We start from the raw sequence: 21,965 nt of genomic DNA on the forward strand, positions 1-21,965 counted from the left end.
CAATGTACATGTAGTTTTTCCATACTTAAAAAAATTTGAACAAATAATGGGAAATATAGTTATTATACAGAACAAGTAAAGTGGTGTTATCTATGCATTCAGAGAGATAAGAGACACTGGGCGGGATGCATCAAGCATTGCATTATGCTTGCGATGCATCCCACCACTGATCGCAAGCAAAGCATCGTTTAGTAACACTGTACACAGTATGCTTGTAGAATTATGAGTAAAATCACAAAGGACAGCTCTGATAAGAGCTATCCCTTGTGATATAAGGGGATGTAGTTATGTGACGGCCGTCGGTCACAATCCCGACAGCAGAATGCCGGCTAGGGATTTATGAAATACTGACACGATCATAATCCCGACGCTGGAATCCAGGACAACACATGCCCGAATGAGGTAAGTCAGGGTGCCCGTCCTGTTAGCCATGGGGGGGGGGGTGGGTTAGGTTTAGGACAGTTTGCGGGATTAGCGTTAGGTTTGGGGGGGGGGGGCTGGTTAGAGTTAGGAACCCCTAGGGGGGAGGGTTAGAGTTAGGCACCCCCAGGGAGAGGTTAGGGTTAGGTACCACCCCCCAGGAGGGTTATGTTTAGGGAGCGGTAAGGAGGGGTTAGGCACCCCCGGGGGGAGGTTAGGGTTAGACACTAGGGGGGAGGTTAGGGTTAGGCACCACTAAAGGAGGGTTAGGGGGGAACAGGGGAGGTTAACATACTTACCTGCCTCTGACGAGCTTTTCATCCTGTCGGGCAGCCTCTGTCGGGATTTGAACCAGCAGCTAAACAGCCGACAGCATTTCAATCCCATTCCGATATAAGGACTTCTGAGTTTAAGGACTTCCGAGTTTATGACCCGTGAGTTCTTCTGCACTTGCGTGAGCCGTGGAGGATACTGGGAGGGATGCTCTCTCAGGGAACAATGCAGTTAGAAGTCCATAGGGATCTATTAGGTAACACCATATTTAGATGGCTTATTTATCAATATGGCATGAAAAGAAATATTTTATCGCCAATTATCACAGCAGATCTTTGCACACATACGCACTGCACGGGAAGCCGAGCAAAGAAGTAGAACCAAATATAAGTTTAAAATAAATGGAAAATAATTATTTAATTTTTTAAGGGAATAATGTACTGCCCTGCTATCACCATCCTGTGATGGTCATAGTGATAGAAGGGGGGCAATAGTACTTGACACTGCTGCTGCCCTTGTTATATAGGTGACAGGGAAGATGTTTTTGATGGAGATAGGGTCTTTTGGAGCTTCATTAATACAGTAGATCCCTTAAAATAACAGCATGGCATAACTTTTCTTCTATGTATAAATGAGAAATGTGAAAAAAATCACCCTTTTTTATTGCCCAATATACTGTATATTGTTTTTTTCTATTATTTCCCTACTATTTATTTGTGTTTTTGTAATTGTTCCTTATGCCATTTGCATATATTATTTCCATTCTTATTAAGGTATGTATACCTGTTTTAATTGTATGTTATTTTCACTCTTTCCCTTCCCTTAATTATTTCAGTAAACTGACTGTCACCATACATTTGCAATCCAAATAAGCATAATAAAAAAGTATCCAAATTCAGATATATCTTTATTTTGTTTCAGCAGAGATTTCTGAGATTTTATTGGTTAAATCTTCAGGATTTCCAGTGTTTCAGCCAATTACATTTCTGAGATTTCAGCAGCCTGTAATATCACTGATAGTGCAAACTTGCACTGGAGAGATTTCCCTTTCTGAAATTGATCAGCTATGGTTCGAATACTAAAGGGATGTATTGATGCCTTAATCTGGCAGCCAAGAGGCGAGTTTGACTGAGGCGGTACACCTGTCAAACCGTAACGCAGGTGCCCTAAGGGGAACTCAGGGAAGACAGAAACCTCCCGTGGAGCAGAAGGGTTAATTTTAAGTTACTTGACTCTGTGTCCTGATTCAGACCCGCTCGCGAGCGTATAGCGCTCGCAAGTGGGTCGATGGCCGTGCAGTGCGCGAGCCCCGGAGCGAGTGAGAAATCACTCGCTCCGGGGCTAGCTACAAGACGGGGTGGCTGCCGATGTTGATCGACAGCTCGCCCCGTTTTGTAGGTGGGTCGTGGAACGCCTGCTGTTTGTGGGTGGCCCTACTGACATCACACGTGATGTCAGTAGTGAACTTCCTGCTCTATTAGAACAGGAAGTTTACTGGGGCTTGCGGTGGACGAGACCCTACCACAAGGGTCTCGTCGCAAGCCCGATGGTCACGATAATCGCGACCATCGCCAGGCCACCCGCTAAAGCTGTGGGTGATCACTCAGAGGCTGGAGGCCGGGCTAAAAAAAACCCGGCCTGCCCCGATTCAAAGCGAGCGCTCGCAAATAGCGAGCGCCCATGAATCAGGACCTAACTATGTTTTAGGCACCATACATGAACAATGTTGAACAACTTGATAATTAAGGTGCTTTGGTGATTGCTGGATAATTGGAAGTTATTGGACAATTGGGATATTGTAGTTTTAAATGGATACATGCTCTAAATTTGAGATAATTTAATATATGCAGGGAAATTGGAAGTCTGGGTCTCATTCAGACCCGCTCGCGAGCGCAGGACACTCGCAAGCGGGTCGATGGTACCCAAATGCGCATGAGCACGACGGAGGCTGCTCCGTCGTGCGCATGCGCGAGAGCCGGCGAGCGACGGGGAAGCCATCACTCGGGGTCTGGCACCAAAGGGGGCGTGCTGTCGATGGTGAGTGACAGCACGCCCCCTTTGGTGGGCGTGCCGGGGCGTGGCTGCCCAGACGGAGGCGTTCCCATGGGAACACCTACCGTCTGGGTCCAGCCCCACTGACATCACTAGTGATGTCAGTGGGAGTGATTTTGGCTCTGATAGAGCCAAAATCACTCCAGGGCTTGCGGCAGCGAGACCCTACTGCAGGGTCTCGTCGCAAGCCCGATGGTCGCGATGGTCTTGACTATCGCGACCATCATCATAGATGCTCGCATAGGCTGTGGGTGGTAACCCACAGCTATGCGAGCGTCCAGGAGGACGCACCAAAAAAAACAAAACGCCCTGATTCAGAGCGGGTGCTCGTTCAGAGCGTCCGGCTCTGAATCAGGCCCTCTGTACCAAGTGCTTAGTGTTGTTTATTACATGCCGATCATTTAAGCTGGGTAATATTTAGGTGAGTATCATAAGGACATACTTGCAGAATTGAATCCTCACCTCTGGGAGATCCCATGGGCTGCAATGAGGCAATGGGCTGCAATGAGACAATTTGTGCCATGGAGCAGCAGAGGGCAGTGCTATGCTAACACAATTATGCAAATTGTTCCCTCCAGTCCCCGGACCACCCACCTCACTGGGGATCAGGGAGACTGGTCTACTTTCATGGGAGTCCAAGAGAACTCTCTTCCAAGAGAGTAGGCAAGAGGCATGAGGGGTGGGTTGAATGTATGTGAGACAGAGGGCCTCTAACTACAGTATACCAATATCAGCATCAGGGCATTCTTTGTCAGAATAAAATGAAAATGTATGGCACACACCTGAAAATAATTGTTTTGTAATGAGTGAAATTTTACATTATTCAACAGAAATGACAAATTATACATATTTATATAGTGCCTTTAAGGAATGATTTTTCCATGGATGAACAGGCTATAAAGGTAAAATAAAAACCCTACATTAAAAAAAAAAAAAAAGAATAGCACAATAGTGTATTTCATATGACAGAACACAAGGTCTGTGACTTATGCAGAAGACAAAAAAGATGTTTCATAGTTGTGAATTCACATAGACTACTAAACTCACACACGTCACATGCCATTTCCATAAGGCAACTAGTTCTGGCTTATGCTAGTAGGCAGACCACATCTGTTGTTATGTGGCTGGCATTTCCGTAGGCTGCCACAATGAATTTGGATCACTGTGCGTGCTCTCTATTGTGCAGAATAAGAGAAAATATCTAAGTGGAATACAGAATACAATAACCCCAGGAAGAAAATCGTTTAAGGTGTAAGGATAGCTCTACTTTCTTAGTACAGTAACAGTTATAAGAGACATGTGACACAATTCTTAATAATCTAGATAAACTCTACATGATCCTTAAGCTGGGTACACACTTATCAATGTGTACCCAAGGGATGCGTTCGGCATCCCAGCGGTCGGGATGTGGACGCTTACATTACTGGCGCCGGAATACTGGGGAGGGTTAGCATACACATAAAAGTGTCGATATGTTAACCCTGTCAGCAGTGCCAGATTAAGGTCCATATGGGCCTGGAGCTGAAATTTATGAAGGGCCTATTGTTTGACTGCGGGGGGGTGTGACCGGCACTGCGGTGGTGGAGACTATTCATGTGGGGGTGTGACCAGGTCTGTGTGTATGTGGTCTGCATAGGCTAGTTGCATGAAAAGGAATCGGTATGAATCACCGCCGTACCTAAGCCCGGTGGATGAATAACCGATGCCGGAAGGCCGGCAGCTGAAGATCCCGACAGGGGAGGTAAGTAGGCTATCCCTACCCCTCGCCCCTCCTAACCCTCCCTTAGGGTGCCCAACCCTAGCCTCCCCACCCCGCACCCTAAACCTAACCCTCCCGGGGGGGGGGGCACCTAAGCCTAACCTCCCCCCCGGTGGTGCCTGACCCTGACCCCCCTAGCCTAATCCTAACTCTAAGTCCCCCCGGGAGTCACTAATCCTAACTCTCCCCCCCTGCGGCTAAGCGCTCACGACGCCCGGCTTACCTACGATCGGTATGCCGGGTGTCAGAATTTCGGCGTGGGGCTGATGATAAGCGTCTGTATTTAAACGTCTATCATTAGTCCCATGCCAGGATTTCACAGTCGGGAAGCTGGCGGTCGGCATTTTGGCCACCGGCTTCCTAACTACATCCCCTTGAAAGGCATAGCTAGCGCCTACCTTTAGCCAGTTTTCTTTATAGTGCAGCTATAACAAATTAACAAATAAAAATGTTTTTTGTGAACTTGTCTGCCTTTCTTGAGTGCTAGAATAGTTTAGATCAGTGGTTCTCAAACTCGGTCCTAAGGACGCCACACAGGTCCCGTTTTGCAGGTCACCCAGCAGGTGCACAGGTGTGTTCATTACTCACATATTCATTTGACACATTTTAAAAGATCCACATGTGGAGCTGATTATTTCCCTTGTGATTCTCTGAGGAGACCTGGAAAACATGCACTGTTTGGGGTCCTGAGGACCGAGTTTGAGAACCTGTGGTTTAGATTAATAAAAAAGAAAAATATCTAAAATTGTTCACTGTTTATTGCCATATTTCTAGAAGTGTTTATCACACATCACTAGCCACTGAAGCAAATGATAAATGAACTGCTTTCTTAGCTGTAGCCTTTTTCAAAAAATTAATAGCTGCAATGGCAATACTGGTCTAGGGTGTTAAGGGTGAACTTACTGCTTTGCAGATGTGAATACATGAAGTACCCTCCCTTGGAGCACCACTATTATATTAAATAACCCACCGTCAGGTGAGTCTCCAGCTGGTCGTCTTCTAATAAGGACGAAACCTGAAACCAGTTATATCTCCAAACACACATTTCTGTCACCTTCCAAGGAAAAAGACAGTCTGAGACATGCATGTAGGCATATATTAAATTGGCTGTGCATCCACTTTACAAGTAACAATCTGTAGCACTAATGTGGGGGTTCGTGCATCTGCAAGATGAAACCCATACCGCTCATTGAATTTATGCCACCCTCCGTGACTGTCATCATTAGTATCAGCACTTGCACCAGACCATGCTGGATGCAAGAGATGCATCAGTAACAGGCGTACTAGACCTGTACATATGACACAGATTCGCATGGCACTTTAGATATATGTCCACAACACGCCCATGAAACTCCCACAAGTGAGGTTGGTTACATGTGCTTACATTGTCACTTCCAAGTTCCCGGCCAAAAATGCCTTATTTCACGGAAAGACAGATCTGGAAATGTTTTGTCTGACTAATGCCGCATATCCACTAGACGATATATTGGGCGTTTTGAACGATAATGATATCGTTATCGTTCATCGTCCGCAATATCGTCCAGTGGACATGCCGTCAACTACCAGCGCTGTCAATAACCAGCGATGCGCGCTCCTGTTGGTCGTTGACGAGGTCACCCATCGCCGAACCTGCTGTTCAACCAGACGATATCGTCAGGTTGTGCAGGTTCGGGGATGATGGAGGGTTCTGGCACTGAACGATTTAGTTAATGATATCGTTCAGTGTGTGTGCTCAATGTCGTTAACGACATTGAGCACACCACTGTCGTTGACCCACTAAACGTTATCGCTCATGGAGCAAATCATTTAATGTATACGTGGCATAAGAATAATACGGAGATACGAAGAAAAACCTTCCATTTACATCTGCACATGTGCTGCGAGCAAACACTCGCCATCTATGCCCTTGAACAGAGGGCCTGATTCAGACCCGGTCGCAAGCGCTGAGCACTCGCAACCGGGTCGACGGTGGCCCAGAGGGCATGCGCACGATGGAGCCGGCTCCATCGTGCACATGCGCGAGACCCGGATAGCGACTGGCAATCCGTTGCTCCGGGTCTCGCACCAAAGGGGGCGCGCTGTCGATGTTGAGTGACAGCACGCCCCCTTTGGTGGGCGGGTTGGGGGGTGGCTGTCCAGATGGAGGCGTTCCCATGGGAACGCCTACCGTTTGGGGCCGGCCCCACTGACATCACAAGTGATGTTAGTGGAGAAATTCCGGCTCTGTTAGAGCCGAAATCTCTCTGGGGCTTCCGGCAACGAGACCCTACCACAAGGGTCTCGTCGCAATGGTCTTGACCATCGCGACCATCATCATGGCCGCTCGCTATAGCTGTGAGTGGTCACCCACAGCTATGCGAGCGGCCAGGAGGCCGTTCTTTAAAAAAAAAAGACCGGCCCTGATTCATTCACATGTGTCCTGTGTCTTGGTGTCCCTCAGCCTGCTATTTTCACCAGTAGCTCAGCCTGCGCGGCTCCACTTTTATCATAATTTTAGTGCCCACCTCTGGCTACCATCGGTTGCCAAGGGAGAGAGAGGTGGGCGGGGCTTCGGACGGCACGGGTGGGCGGAGCTGCGGGTGGGCGGGGCTTCATACTGCCGCGGGTGGGCGGGGCTTCAGCTAATGTGGTTTAATAGACGGACTTGGGACTTTCGGGTGGTGAATGGACAGATCTAAGGACAGCCAGGGTTGGAGATTTGAATGGGCGTGGCTAACGAGTGGGTGGGGCTTTGCAATGCCACCGGGGGAAACAGGAAAAAAAAAAAAAAAAAGCATTTTCTAGAGATTATACTACACTGGTTCACGTGGGCCTATTTCCATTGGGGGCCTGGAGCTGTAGCTCCACCCGCCCCATTGTTAATCCGGCCCTGCCTGTCAGGATCCCGGGTTCGGGATTCTGACCAGCAGGATCCCGACTGTCGGTATTTCCCGTATCAAGCACGATGTCATCCGCGGAGGTCCCGGTGAGGGTGCGGGCATCGGCAAGTGCATACACACTTGCCGATGCTAGCAGTGACAGAACAGCTGGCAGCATGGCCCCTGCTGGCGATATCGCCCACATGCAGGTCAGACAGACATGACGCTGACGATGCACAGAAGCGCGCATCGTCAGCAACATAGCGGGTACACATTGGCCAATGTGGACGATATGTCGTCTGGTCTGCTGGATCGAACGACATATCGTCTAGTGTGTACCCAGCTTAAGTCTTCTAAAATACTTTTAATGTATTTTGTCACATACCAAACAAAAACCTGCATAAATACATTCAAATAAAACTGGAATACAACATTAAGGAGAGGAGTGATGTGATTTATTTCTTCACAATATAACTCAGAGAAGTGACTACATATTTCAGCACTTTGGAACAGTGGCAACCTCACCCCATGCTTATTGTAACGGGAAAATTTGTACGGGTGAGCGTCCTACAGTAGAAAGTGAACGTGCTACTTAGTGGTGGAACTAGGGAGTGGTGGGCCCAGGTGCAAGAATATGCTTTGGGCCCCCCCTATGCAGTGCCCCCAGTAGTGGTCCCCCTATGCAGTGCCCCCAGTAGTGGTCCCCCTATGCACTGCCACAGTAGTGCCCCTTACTTATACAGTGCCCCCAGAAGTGCTCCCCCTCTATGCAGTGCCCCCCGTAGTAGTACCCCCTATGCAGTGCCCCTTATGCACCCCTATGCAGTGCCCCCAATAGTAGTCCACCCTATGCATTGCCCTCAGTAGTAATCCCCCTATGCATTGCCCCCAGTAGTAGTCCCCCTATGCAGTGCCCCCAGTAGTAGTACACCCTATGCAGTGCCCCCAATAGTAGCCCCCCCTATGCATTGCCCTCAGTAGTAATCCCCCTATGCATTGCCCCCAGTAGTAGTCCCCCCTATGCAGTGCCTCCAGTAATAGTCCCCCCTATGCATTACCCCCAGTAGTAGTCCCCCTATGCAATGCCACCAGTAGTAGTCTCCCCTATGCATTGCCCCCAGTTGTAATCCCCCCTATGAATGCCCCCAATAGTAGTCCCCCCTATGCAGTGCTCCCTAATAGTAGTCCCCCCAATGCATTGCCTCCAATAGTAGTCCCCCCTATACAGTGTCCCCAGTAACGGCCACCCCCCCTATACAGTGCCCCCAGTAGCATCCCCCCCCTATGCTGTGCCAGTGTCAGTTCCCTTACACACACACACAAAGAAAGTTAAAAGACACAACTTACCTGAATCCCCACTATTGCTGGCTGCTGTGTGTTTGTTGCTGTGTAGTGTTGACCGACCGCTCTCACTGCTGTCTGCACTACACTTTTGGAGCCCGGGGGACACTAGCGACTGGTGCAGCGGCGGCTATGGGCTCCTGCACCGCAGCTGGTCCCGGTGCAAGCCACCGGCTGCACGGCCGCTAGTTCCGCCACTGGTGCTACTTTTAATGTTCACAGCAGTCAAATAGGTAAATTTGCAAATATAGGCAGGGCAGATACAGAATGACATAAATACTAACCGTCCCGATTTTGGTGGGATAGTCCTCATAGATGTGAGGAAAGATAACAATATATACCACAGTTGATACAAACTAGAATAAATATATAGAGTAAAAAAAATACTGAAAATACTGAAATTCATATATATACAATGTGCTAATTGGTGATAAATGCCTCCTAGGAACATATAAGTGAGAATAAGCAGATATAGTGACTGTGGTATACTGTATATTGTCATCTTTCCTCACATTTATGAGGACGGATGTAGTCAGGATGTCGGCGATCGAAATGCCAACTGCTAGAATCCCGACATTGAAAGCTCGGCATGGGACTAAAGATAGGCGTCTAAATACCGACGCCTATCACTAGCCGCGGGGGGAGGGTTAGGTTTAGGCACTCCCAGGGGGACTTAGGGTTAGGCACCCCTCCGGGAGGGTTAGATTTAGGCTAGAGGAAGGGGAGGTTAGGGTTAGGCGCCACCTGTGGGGAGGCTAGGGTTAGACACCCCCCGGGAGGGTTAGGTTTAGGGTGCGGGGAGGGGGGTTAGGGTCAGGCACCATGGGGGGAGGTTTAGGGAGGGGAGAGGGGAGGGTTAAAGATACTTACAAGCCAGCGTCGGTATTTTTATCTGTCGGGCTTCTCTTGTCGGGATTTGAACCTAAGCCGTTGGTATTTCATACCAAACCCATGAGGACATATGCTAATGAACTCACTAGGGACACAAATATGGTCTGCTATTAGCACATTGTGCATATATTGTACATGAATTCCATAATTCTTTGCATCATCCCCTTTGTGTGAAAACTGTAATATATCGCTAACTTTTTCCTTTAATCCAGAAAGGATATATATTAATGAATTGTTTAAGCTCATATGTGCTTTTTATGCTGTTTCTTTCCTACAATTGCACTTACACACACAAATGCAAAATGGGATCAACATGAAAGATTGATACAGGGCAGCTGATTGGTCTCGAACTATTGAATTAAAATATATGGCAGTGACAGTTTTCCTAAAAGGCTGTTTTTGAGGGTAATTTTATAAAAAGAAGTTGTCCTTTTTATTGGGATGGGGAAGCACATAAAACAGAACATCCAGGGTATTGGAAGTAGTGCCAGGTGGAAATGAAGAGGCGCTGCAGGTGTAGACACTACTGGTTCAGTGAGAGGTAAGGCATTCTAGGTCCCAGAGACTGGCTAGCATAGAATTGGGTGCAAGCACAAGGCAATGACCCATGAGCTCTGACTGGTCCTTAAAGGGTATTCTTTTTTATTAACATTAATATTTACTTATACAGATGTGTCCTCTTGTATCTTTGCCGATCGCGCTACAAACGTACACACGCATTGCGCCATGTGATCAGCTGCATGCGCTACGCCTTGCCGCGAGCTGCGTTTCCACCATGCAATACTATAGAGTTGCGGGTGCGAATGCTGCACCCGCTTACGGGTACGCATCTCTCCATGCGTGACGTGATTTGCCACAAAGTGGCAAAGATGCAACTAGAGAACACATCTGTAGCACAAGGATATGATATTGCGCTGTACAATTGAGAACAAAACCGTAATAAAACAAGACTAGGTAATAACAAAGTAAGGTAAGAGGGCCCTGCTCACAAATGTACAATCTATAGGGATTTCTTGCAAACCCATTATTTACAGGAAATCAGAGACTATTACATTCTAATCAATATCTGACACAGTCTTTAAAAAATGTCCAATGTGTTTCAGAAGTCATTAAGCCTAATTTTACCACAGAGGCAAAAATAAAACTGCAATTGTACATGTAATTGTGTTTATAAACTGCAATTGTACATGTAATTGTGTTTATAAACTGCAATTGTACATGCAATTGTATGTTATATGATATAGGCCAATTTGATGCACTAACTGAATATATCAATGTACAGTGTCCATATTATGTAATTATAGCCTTTTTAAAACAATTTACAATTAAAATAACCCCAGATTTAGAGCTATTATTGACTTATGATGACCTCCTTGTGCACTCTATTAGAGTAAAGGGTGTAGTATGACATGTTAACATTTAGAATGTCAACATTCATTATGTCAACACCATAATGTTGGCACAGTCTGAATGCACAGTCTGAATGGCGAAATGTTCAGAATGTTGACATTTGCTATGTCAACACTGACATAATGTTGACATGTTCAAAATGTTGACATTATGAATGTCAAAAGTCATAATGTTGACATAGCTATTTTAGCTAAATCCTAACTGTAATTGCAGCCTAACCCTAACTGCAGCCTACCTCTAACTCTAATTGCAGCCTAACCCTAACTGCAGCCTACCTCTGACTCTAATTGCAGCCTACCTGCAGCTCTAATTGCATCATAACCCTAACTGCTGCCTACCTCTAACCATAACTGCAGCCTAACCCTAACTGCAGCCTACCTTTAACTGTAATTGCAGCCTACCCCTAACTGCAGCCTACCTCTAACTGTAATTGCAGCCTAACCCTAACTGCAGCCTACCTCTAACTCTAATTGCAGCTTAACCCTAACTGCAGCCTACCTCTAACTGTAACTGCAGCCTAACCCTAACTGCAGCCTACCTCTAACTCTAATTGCAGCCTAACCCTAACTGCAGCCTACCTCTGACTCTAATTGCAGCCTACCTGCAGCTCTAATTGCATCCTAACCCTAACTGCAGCCTACCTCTAACCATAACTGCAGCCTACCTCTGACTCTAATTGCAGCCTATCTGCAGCTCTAATTGCATCCTAACCCTAACTGCAGCCTATCTCTAACCATAACTGCAGCTACCTCTAATTCTAATTGCAGCCTAACCCTAACTGCAGCCTACCTCTAACTGTAATTGCAGCCTACCCCTAACTGCAGCCTACCTCTAACTGTAATTGCAGCTTAACCCTAATTGCAGCTTACCTCTAACTGTAATTGCAGCCTAACACTAACTGCAGCCTACCTCTAACTCTAATTGCAGCCTAACCCTAACTGCAGCCTACCTCTGATTCTAATTGCAGCCTACTTCTAACTCTAATTGCAGCCTAAACCTAACTGCAGCCTACCTATAACTCTAATTGCAGCCTAACCCTAACTGCAGCCTACCCCTAACTGTAATTGCAGCCTTCCCCTAACTGCAGCCTACCTCTAACTCTAATTGAAGCCTAAACATAACTGCAGCCTACCTCTAATTCTAATTGCAGCCTAACCCTAACTGCATCCTACCTCTAATTGTAATTGCAGCTCACCCCTAACTACAGCCTACCTCTAACTGTAATTGCAGCCTAACCATAACTACAGCCTACCTCTAATTGTAATTGCAGCATAACCCTAACTGCAGCCTACCTCTAACTCTAATTGCAGCCTAACCTAATGACTACATTCCCAGAGCGAAATAGACAATCCAAATGTTAATCAAACAATACCACCTTCTGCCCACTCTCCATACCAATGACAACACTGATTTTGCCTTCAGAATATCTGTACTATTAAAAGCAAGTTACTGGGTATGATTCCTAAATATCTGCAGCCCTTAAACAGACTTGGTTCTTGCAAATATCTTACAGGACATGTGTTGCTAGTTGCTACCCAACCATTTTACTGATATCACTGCAGAGATATTGTGCAATAAGCCAAATAATTGCATAGCTGAGATAGCAAAAGCTATGGTGATCCATATATCTGCCACCCATGCTGTCTGTGCCATCTTCTTTGAGTGCTGCATTTGGGGGAGAATAGGGTGGCACCCACATGCAGCTTAGTGAGTTCTCTGGTGTGTGCAAGGCATTTGAAGACCCAGAGTGCTGTGCACGTGAGCCGGCATGCCAGACATGAAAATTAAACTCTTCTCTGAGCAGGAAATACATAGTGGGTAACTAGCTTGAAAGTTCCATTGTTCCATGAACTGTCAAATAAACATTGTTATTGTAAAAATGCTGGGTAATTTAAATAAAGGCTGAAAATAATTCCAATTGAATCTCTTAAATGCTAAATGACAAATAGGGATTTTATCCAATTGTGAATTAATTGTATTATTGGAAATGGTATGAAATACATCTAGATTAAGATCTCAGTGAACTGTATCTGCACTCAACATACAGTACATTGGTAAATATATGATAGTACATCTTCATTTTTGGTGATGAGCCATAAGCCGTCATGCTGATATTTAGCGGGAGATACTTTTTCTAAAAAGAACACACCTTCCAACACTTTATTTTATAGAAATATATCACTCTTTTATACTCTACTGTACCTTTTTTGAGTCTGTTTCATAAATATGTGCAATCTTTTCTGGTTACTACAGTATATGACTCGTCTTAATTCTGCCTAGCTGTTCACACAGTATAGCACATTATGCATTGTGGTATTTGAAGTGTGTTTGTATGTCTATTATCTATGTACGGCATGGTCTGTTAAATATTGAGAAGCTTGCATCAATAAATACACAACAAAGAGACGAGAGAATGAGAGGGAATGGATGTTCGGAACAAGAAGAGCAAAGCTAAATATCTAGCATATCGGCTAAATGTCTAAATGACTGGTAGATTTAGATACTTAACAAAACAAAATGGTAATTTAATTACTTGAAGGGAGATGTATGAAGAGGAGGTATGTGTCAAATGCACTATAACTAACATTATTTTACACTAACAGTAGATCGAACACCGGTATGTATGAAACATACTTGCCTACCCTCCCGATTTGGTCGGGAGTAATGTCTGTTTATTCAATTCAATTCTAACCAGTGCTATTTTCAAGCAGAATCTCTCATTAAGTTAATGACATTAACTATGACATAATCTGGAAAGCTGTTCCTGGGCCAAAATATATTTGCTGCTGCAGCCCAGGGAGGATGAAGTTGAACGCTATATGGCGACGGGTAAGCACCATACAGTGAGATCTGTGGGGGCAGTCACAGTCTAGTTCTTACCTTCTGATTGGCTGCCAGCCTATCTATCACACACAGTTATCATGACTGTGTGTGAGAGACAGGCTGGCAGTCAATCAGAGGACAGGAGCTGGACTGTAGCTATCTCCACAGATCTCACTGTACTGTTCTGCAAAGGACAAGTGAGAGTGTCTTCTCGCAGGACTAGCGGTTTTGCGCCAAGCATGCAGTGGATTTGGGATAGAAGTAGGCTGATAGACGATCCGCCCTCCAGCATCCAGCACCTTACTTGTTGCTAAGTCTTGATATATCTATATATATATATATATATATATATATATATAGTATATATCTACCTCCAGGCCCAGCAGTTTCTTCCAGAAAAATAGCACTGTATCTAAGTATTTGTATACAGGTAAAAAGATAACTGCACATACTATTAGAAATGTAACAATGAGCAGAGATACTCTTTAATATGTAAAGTGCATGAAAATAGCAGTACATGTAGTAGTTTCATGATGACATATTAGTGCATCCAAGTCTACTTAGGCCCTCATTCAGAGCCGTACGCTCTGAGCAGAGCGCACGCTCTGAATGAGGGCCGCCCTCCATAATTCTGGAGCGTCCTCCTGGACGCTCGTATAGCTGTGGGTCACCACCCACAGCCTATACGAGCGTGCAGTGCGATGGTCGTGACCATCGCGACCATCGAAACTGCGAGCCGGAGCCTGCGGTTGAGGTTTTCAACCGCAAGGCCCGGAGTGATTTTGGCTCTATCAGAGCCAAAATCACTCCCACTGACATCACTAGTGATGTCAGTGGGCCGGCTTCTGATGGTAGGCATTCCCTTGGGAACGCCCCCGTCAGGGAGGCACGCCCCCGGCACGCCCACCAAAGGGGGCGTGCTGTCAATCAACATCGACAGCACGCCCCCTTTGATCAGACACAGCGAGCGAAGGACTTTCCTTCGCTCGTCGCGTCTGGCGCATGCGCACGACGGAGCTCCCGCCGTTGTGCGCATGCTCAGTGCAGAACATCGACCCACTTGCGAGCGGACAGCCGCTCGCGAGTGGGTCTGAATCAGGCCCTTAGATGGCGGAGCCATCATTTGCTGTATTTCTTCAGTCTCCCTAGAAATAAAAATGTTGCAGCTATGCTGGAAGGATACTGTACTGAATTTATTACTATTAAATATTAATGCTACCATATACCCAGAGTATTTTCAGTGTATTTATACTGTATATATATGAATAGTTGAGGAGTTCCAAGCTTAAATGGACTGTCCACTTTTGGCCACCCCTGCACCTACAGTAGCTAAGAGGGATACCCAGGGAACTGTGCTATATTGCAGTGGTTTTCCAAAAATTGTCCACCACCTTAATGGTGAGTCAATGGTGAGACAACACTCAAAATGGATCTATCTGCACAGTTGGTGTTCGGAGTTCTCTGGCTTCCTTGCAGCTCTCCTTCCACCCGCCTTTGTCATGCCTCCCAGCCCGTCCACATTCCCCTCACAGCCCTCCTCTGCCTGTCTGCATTACCCCTCCCAGGCATACTGTAGTAAGTTGCTTGAGGGCCTCTAAGGCATATAAAGGTGCTTGAGGGGCTCTGAAACATATTAATGGGCATAATGTGGCTATTTATTAGATTGGTGAGAAAATGGCCTGAAAATCTGACAAAAATGATGTTTGTAACCATACTACAGTTTTGGCCATGTGCAGCTGCACTTTGGACACGTCCCCTGACCCGTACGGGAATCTGGATTTGAAAGGTGGTAACCCTATTCATAGTACCTTGTTTATGGTTATTGTTTTGATATTGTACTGTACCTGCTTATAAGCCTTACCATCCTATAGAGAAAAAGAGTGACTTCTTTAGTTCTGTATAAAGAATTGCTCATGACAATAGTATCCAACTGTTTACTTTTTGAAAATAAAAAAAAAAAAATTTATGTCTGGTAACAAAGAAGACCTGTTTATGTATTCTGAATATATTTTTTGTATTTCAAAACAAAAATAATGTTGTGGCAAGGAAAGCCGCAAATTAAAATGTATTGGTCCACATACTAAAACATATTTTATAATGCAGACAGTTAGTTATGTGCTTGCGTATATTACACTTTGTGAAGTGCTTAATATTTTATGTAAGACTTCCTCATCTTTAATGTATTGCTTAGTAATGGAAGTATAAGAGGAATGCTGTTGGTGCAATTCTAGATCACTCAAGATGTAGAATTTGGCTGTGATTCAGAACACAGTAATGTCTCATACAGGTAGGATTTTCTTTGCACTTGATACTTAAAGGATCATTTGGAATTGTTTTTAAAACTTTTTGTGGGAATCCATCCCCTGGTATTTTCTTACTCTCCACTGTGGGGAACACTGAATAAAATGAGGTATTCATAAAATAGGACTCAAATTGCTCTGTAGGTAATAGTAGTACAGTTTGAGTCTCCCATATCCAAAATGCTTGAGACCAGGGTTATTTTGGATATTTGGATTTTTCCATATTTTGGAATATTTCAATACCATAATGCAATATCTCGGTAATGGGACCAAAGTCTAAACATAGAATGCATTTATGTTTCATATACTGTACACACTTATACACAGCCTGCAGGTAATGTATACAATATTTTTAATAATTGTGTGCATTAAACCAAGTTTTTGTACATCCAGTACATGAAATTCATTTAAGTTTCATATACACCTTATACACACAGCCTGAAGGTAATTTTATACAATATTTTTAAAAATGTTGTGCCTTAAACAAAGTTTGTGTACATTGAACCATCAGAAAGCAAAGGTTTCACTATCCCAGTCATTTTCCTGTGTTTTATTTTCTTTATCAATTTGATAAGTGCCACTGGCTATGGGATGTCTAGAAATATTACTTAGCATGTTTAGCAAAACTTTACAATAACTTAATGTCTCACCTAACCAGACATCTAGAGACAGTTCCCCAGAAAACCACTATGTTTAAGCACTATACTGACTAAACTGCATAAATATAGTTACAGCAGACTTCACGGCACTTTCTACTCACTTATCACAGAATTTTACTGGCTATAACATCTATTCCTCAAGAGAAGTGTGTGAATGTTTGGCCGTGATGACAGTTTAGCTATTTGCCAAGCTAAGTGAGCACAATGTTACAATAAAGGCTACTCAATCAGTCTTTAAGAGCTATACATGTGAATACAGGTGATTTATATTTTATGTGTGGTACGTGCAATTGTAATCGGACATTATTTGGACCAAAACTGCAGCTAAAATTAATGATTATTGATTCCTTTGAAGAACACTAAGGGGCATATTCAATTAGGTGCGCAATTTTTGTGGTAAAAATTACTGTGGCTGCCGAAACCATTTTTACAATAAAGCGATTATAAGCGCTCTCCCATACCCATGCTATCCAATTGAGAAAAAAATAAATGGTTGCGGGGGAGAAAAAATAATTTTCTTTAAAATCAACCTGTTTCCCCCCAAAATAAAAAAAATGATGGGTAATTAAATAATAATTAATAATAATTAATAATTAAAGATAAAAAAAGACCCAAAGAAAATTATTTAAATCTTTAAAAAAAAAAACTGAAAAATGCCTGATTTGTGCATTTTTTTTAAAGGTAAAAAATAAACTTTTTTGTTTAAGTATAAACAAATAAAACAAAACAGTTCAAAAAGTATAACAAATAAGACAAAATATAAAAGCAATCATTTTTCATTTAAATAAATACTGTAATTACATTTGGGATGCTGAAAGTAATGTAAAAGTTAATTTTGGTGTAATATGAGCCCATTTTTTAAAAACCACAAATTAATGACGTAATTATTGGACCAATTAGGCTAATTGAAAACTTCCAATTGCCTAACTAGTCATTATTTCAGCCCTGCTGGGGGCTGAAATAAATAGCAACGGTAATTCTTACAGAAATTAATTTCTCCCTGGCAAATGAATAGGAAAAACTGTGCCGCAGGCTTTTTCCAAATTTCACCTGCAATTGGATATACCCCTTAGTCCATAAACATTGTTTTTTTATAAAGAACATGAACAGAAATGAAAAGTTACAAGCAGCATTCATGTTGCATTATGTGTTATCTATAAAGTTCTTGTGCAGTGAGTCTGCGTTTTTCATAGGATCCAATTATTTTTAGATATTTTTAGCTATAAGTAGCCATGTATAATCAATACCAACTGTCTAGCTGAGCGCACCTAATACAAAGTGTCTGTGTGAATGTAGCTTTATTATATATGCTATTATGCATTATGTCACACACTAAAGGTAAACAGAGACTTTATTTATCTCCCGTGTCATAATTTGCACCCAAGGTTACTCCTGTCTGTATCGATGACATTTCTTTTGGTGCTTAGGTCTTGACTAGTCTGTCTACTCAATTTACAGGAGGCGTAGTTGACAAAGACCTTCGTCGCTACCTCAATTTACGGTTCCAGAAGGGTTCAGTAGATCATGAACTTCAGCAAATCATACGAGACAACCTCTACCTCCGAACAGTGCCATGTGAGTATACAGACGTTACTGAGACACACTACTTTCCGTATTCAGACCTACTCTATGTGCAGATAATAGTATACCTATGTAAGCCAGCAATAATTAAACTAATGCTTCCTCAAATAAAACTGGTTCAAACATTATCTGACTTAAATGCTCAGAAATATGAGGTAGTTTACTGTATCAAGTGTTAAGATTTTTATCAGTTTTGCTTGCGATTCATGTGTTTTATTCATGTTATATTTCATCGGTAGACTAGTGTTGTCATCACTGGCACAAATTGATTGTGTAGCACAAGTCTTAGCTGCTGAAATCAAGAAGCCAGTTGAGAATTTTCATTGAACTGACTGTATCAGGTGTCTGCATGTTTCACACATCAGTATTGATTTGTTTTCCTCTGTTAAAAGCGACCTGCCTTATTTGTGTTTTTCTATAACTGTAAGAAACTGCCATTGTACTACTCTGAGAAGAGAGCTGCATATCTGTTGAAGCCACTGATAGCTGCAGTCTATACATAGTTTGACAATCTTGTTGCATTTTCTGATAACCCACAATCTTTTTTTATTTTGCATTTTGATCTTAAGTTAGCACTTCAAAACTGTAACACAACATTTGTGTTTTACCAAATTCCCTTTGGCTTATTTTCATTGGTCTAATTATTAAAAGGTTTAGACTACCCTATGACATAAAAGCTCCTCTATATTAGACAGAGATCAGTTAGGAGATACTTGAAATCCTTATCATTGTGTAAGTGACAGATAGATAAAATGAACATTCTAAGGTGAAGATGGAGGCACATGATTGGATGGGAGCTGAAGCTACACTACCAACTACTTTCAAGTGTCTCACAGTCATGGTCACATACAAAAAAAATAGCTTTTATTTCATGTTATTTTAGCTAAACTGTTTTCATAAATGTTTTTGGAAAACTATGACTCCATTCTCGAGTCAATGAGAGAGCTATCAATTTTGTTGACATTTGGCATATATATTTGAAAAAATAAATTTGCTTTATTTTATTGGTGTATTGTATATGTGTATAATGAATCAATCATTCTAGTACTTACTGTGCATGTATAGTGGGCCAAATGTAATAAGGTGCAAGTTTTGAGTATTTGCGAGTATAGAGTTATACAGGGGTATTCAATATGGGAGCGATAACATCGTTTTTGCGTTAATATCGCACTTTTGACGTCATTATCGCTGGTTTTACTTTTACACCGTATTCAATTTCAAAGACTTATCGCATTTTTGAAAAGTCTTTGATAAAAAACGGGGATAAGTTTTCACCATTGAATAGGTGTCGAAAAAAAGTGCAGAATTGGGGTTTAGGGGTGCAGGCTTAAAAAAAATAGCCTGCACCCCTGGGAATGACATTTAAAAATGAACTGTCAAAAAAAGTTGAAAAAAAAAATAGGGACACCCCAAAAAATGAATGTAAAAATTGGGGTGAAAAAAAAAATGGGAAAAAATTGTTTAACAATAGGGAAATAGGTTCAGGGCTATTCTGCAAGTATGCGGCAGATGTTTTCTAGAATAGAATTATAGCGGCAGGTGCACAAATGCAGAATTTTGAAAATCTAACTTTAGGGACATCAAAATATGCTAGTACCCATTTTCATGTACCCCAAATTTGATGGGACCACTTAAAAAAACGAAAAAAATAACCTAAGTGCTCTTCTGCATCACTTCTTCAATGTCGGAAAAAAACACCTGCTGTGGCTATTTAAATCCCGACTTTCAATTAAAGGCTAAAACGGGGGTACCCATAGTGATCACCCATGTTTTTACTACTTTAGGGGGGTCTTACAATTTTTTTAAGGAAAAATTCGTAACTTTACGCAAATCCAACTTTGGAGTTTCCCTTTTTCGTTAATCCTATATTGAATACAGGTATAGGCGGGAGCGCGCCCGATACTTTAACGCAGGTAAAAACTCCGATATGAAATGTTAACTTCGACAGTGAAGTTAACGTTTCATATTGAATACCCCTCATAGTCGCATATTTTTAGGGGATGTAGTTAATAGACTGGCGGACGCAATGCCGCTGGTCTAAACCTCAATTGGACCTGCCCGACAAAGGACTTATGGTAGGCGTCTAAAGCCGACGCCTATCTTAATCCTGACGCCGGAGGACCGACCCTCGCCATCCCGATCGTCCGCTGACGGGTAAGTAGAACACTTAGCCCGGGGATGGGGAGGTTAGGTTTAGGGACCCCCGGGGGTGACAGGGTTAGGCACCCCCTGAGAATAGGTTAGGGTTAAGCTAGGGGAAGGGGGGGTTAGGGTTAGGCACTAAGGGGTGAGGTTAGGGTTAGGCAGCCCCCCCAAGAGGGTTAGGTTTAGTGTGTGGGGAGGGGGGGTTAGGTCTAGGCACCCCTGGTGGGAGGTTAGGGTTAGGCACTGGGAGGGGAGGTTAGGGTTAGGCACCCCTAAAGGTGGATTAGGGGGGCAGAGGGGAGGGTTAGGGTACTTACCAACACCTGTCGGGATCTCTCACTGTCGTACTCTCACTGACGGGATTTGAACCGGCGGCTGTTGAGCCGCCGGTATTTCAATACCATTCCATTTTTAGAACTATATAATAGGGTGCGAGTACATGCCAATGCGCGTGTTTCTCACAGCCCCACAACTCGCACTGCCAAAAAGTGCATCCAGATGTTTTCCAATGGAAAACATACAACCAATGTAATTGAGTGTGAGTTTTTAACTGTTTCAGGCTAGCGAGTATAGCATGAGCAGGTGGGAGTTATACAGAGGCATGCACAGATCAGAACTTGCTCACTGAGCCTGGTGCTGGTTGATGAAAATACGGGAGACCCCTACGTTTTTTGTCCCCTGTATTTTCACAACCAGGACTGGTTCAGAAACAGTGCTGGTTGTGCTTTTAGGGGGGATGACCCCATGTCTTTTTTTTTTTTTTTCACATTTCAATAGCTTTTTTTAACACAGAAGCATGCATGGATCTCACTGATCTGTGCATGCCTCTGTGAAACTCGCACCTTGTAATGAAAGTCTCATTAAAAGGTGCAAGTTTTCCCACAGTTTTAATTCGCATGCAAGTCAAAATGGGCCCTAAAACCCGCACACTATTACGTTTGTGAGTTGTGGGACAAACTTGCACGTTCTGAATGTGTGAGAATGTGTGAGTTTACCTCACACAAAAAACTTGCACCCTATTACTTTCAGCCCAGTGTGTCCTCTAATATCCAGTTGGCACTAGTGTCTTAGGGAGAATATGTCTGCAAATAACTGCTGAAATTATTGATAAACTAATCTTTTTTACTCACTCTGTAAGCTTTGATGGTAAGTTCTCATTAATGAAAAGTATTGCTCAATGCCTAAAAAAAAATATAATGGAATTTATTTATGAAGTGGTGGTTTTCAAACTGGTGACATTCGGCCTATTTTTAAAGGCAACATATGACATGTATTGGCTTTAAAAAATAACGCCAGCTTTATTCCCACAGCAAGGACATCAAAAAAATGCTTATTAAGTACAACCTACTGAGTCTTTGCAAGCCAAAGAATCTGGTAACTCCATTGTTGTATTTTGTTATTATATATAAAACATAGTTGACCTTGCAGTGCTTCATTTGATTTTATATTTCTA

General features: G+C 43.3%; 1 protein-coding gene across 7 annotated transcripts in view; it reads left to right on the forward strand.

Annotated features, from left to right (window-relative positions):
* Positions 1-21,965, forward strand: part of MAGI2 (membrane associated guanylate kinase, WW and PDZ domain containing 2) — a 1,049,810-nt gene that overhangs the window by 219,522 nt on the left and 808,323 nt on the right. For all 7 annotated transcript variants that reach the window (XM_088468806.1, XM_088468807.1, XM_088468811.1 and 4 more), the window contains one exon: positions 18,245-18,361. In XM_088468806.1, coding sequence (XP_088324932.1) covers positions 18,245-18,361 — 117 coding nt within the window. The remainder of the gene's footprint in view (positions 1-18,244; positions 18,362-21,965) is intronic.

The sequence above is a fragment of the Taudactylus pleione genome, unplaced genomic scaffold (genome assembly GCF_031769625.1).
Source record: "Taudactylus pleione unplaced genomic scaffold, aTauple2 ptg000086l, whole genome shotgun sequence".
NCBI lineage: Eukaryota > Metazoa > Chordata > Amphibia > Anura > Myobatrachidae > Taudactylus > Taudactylus pleione.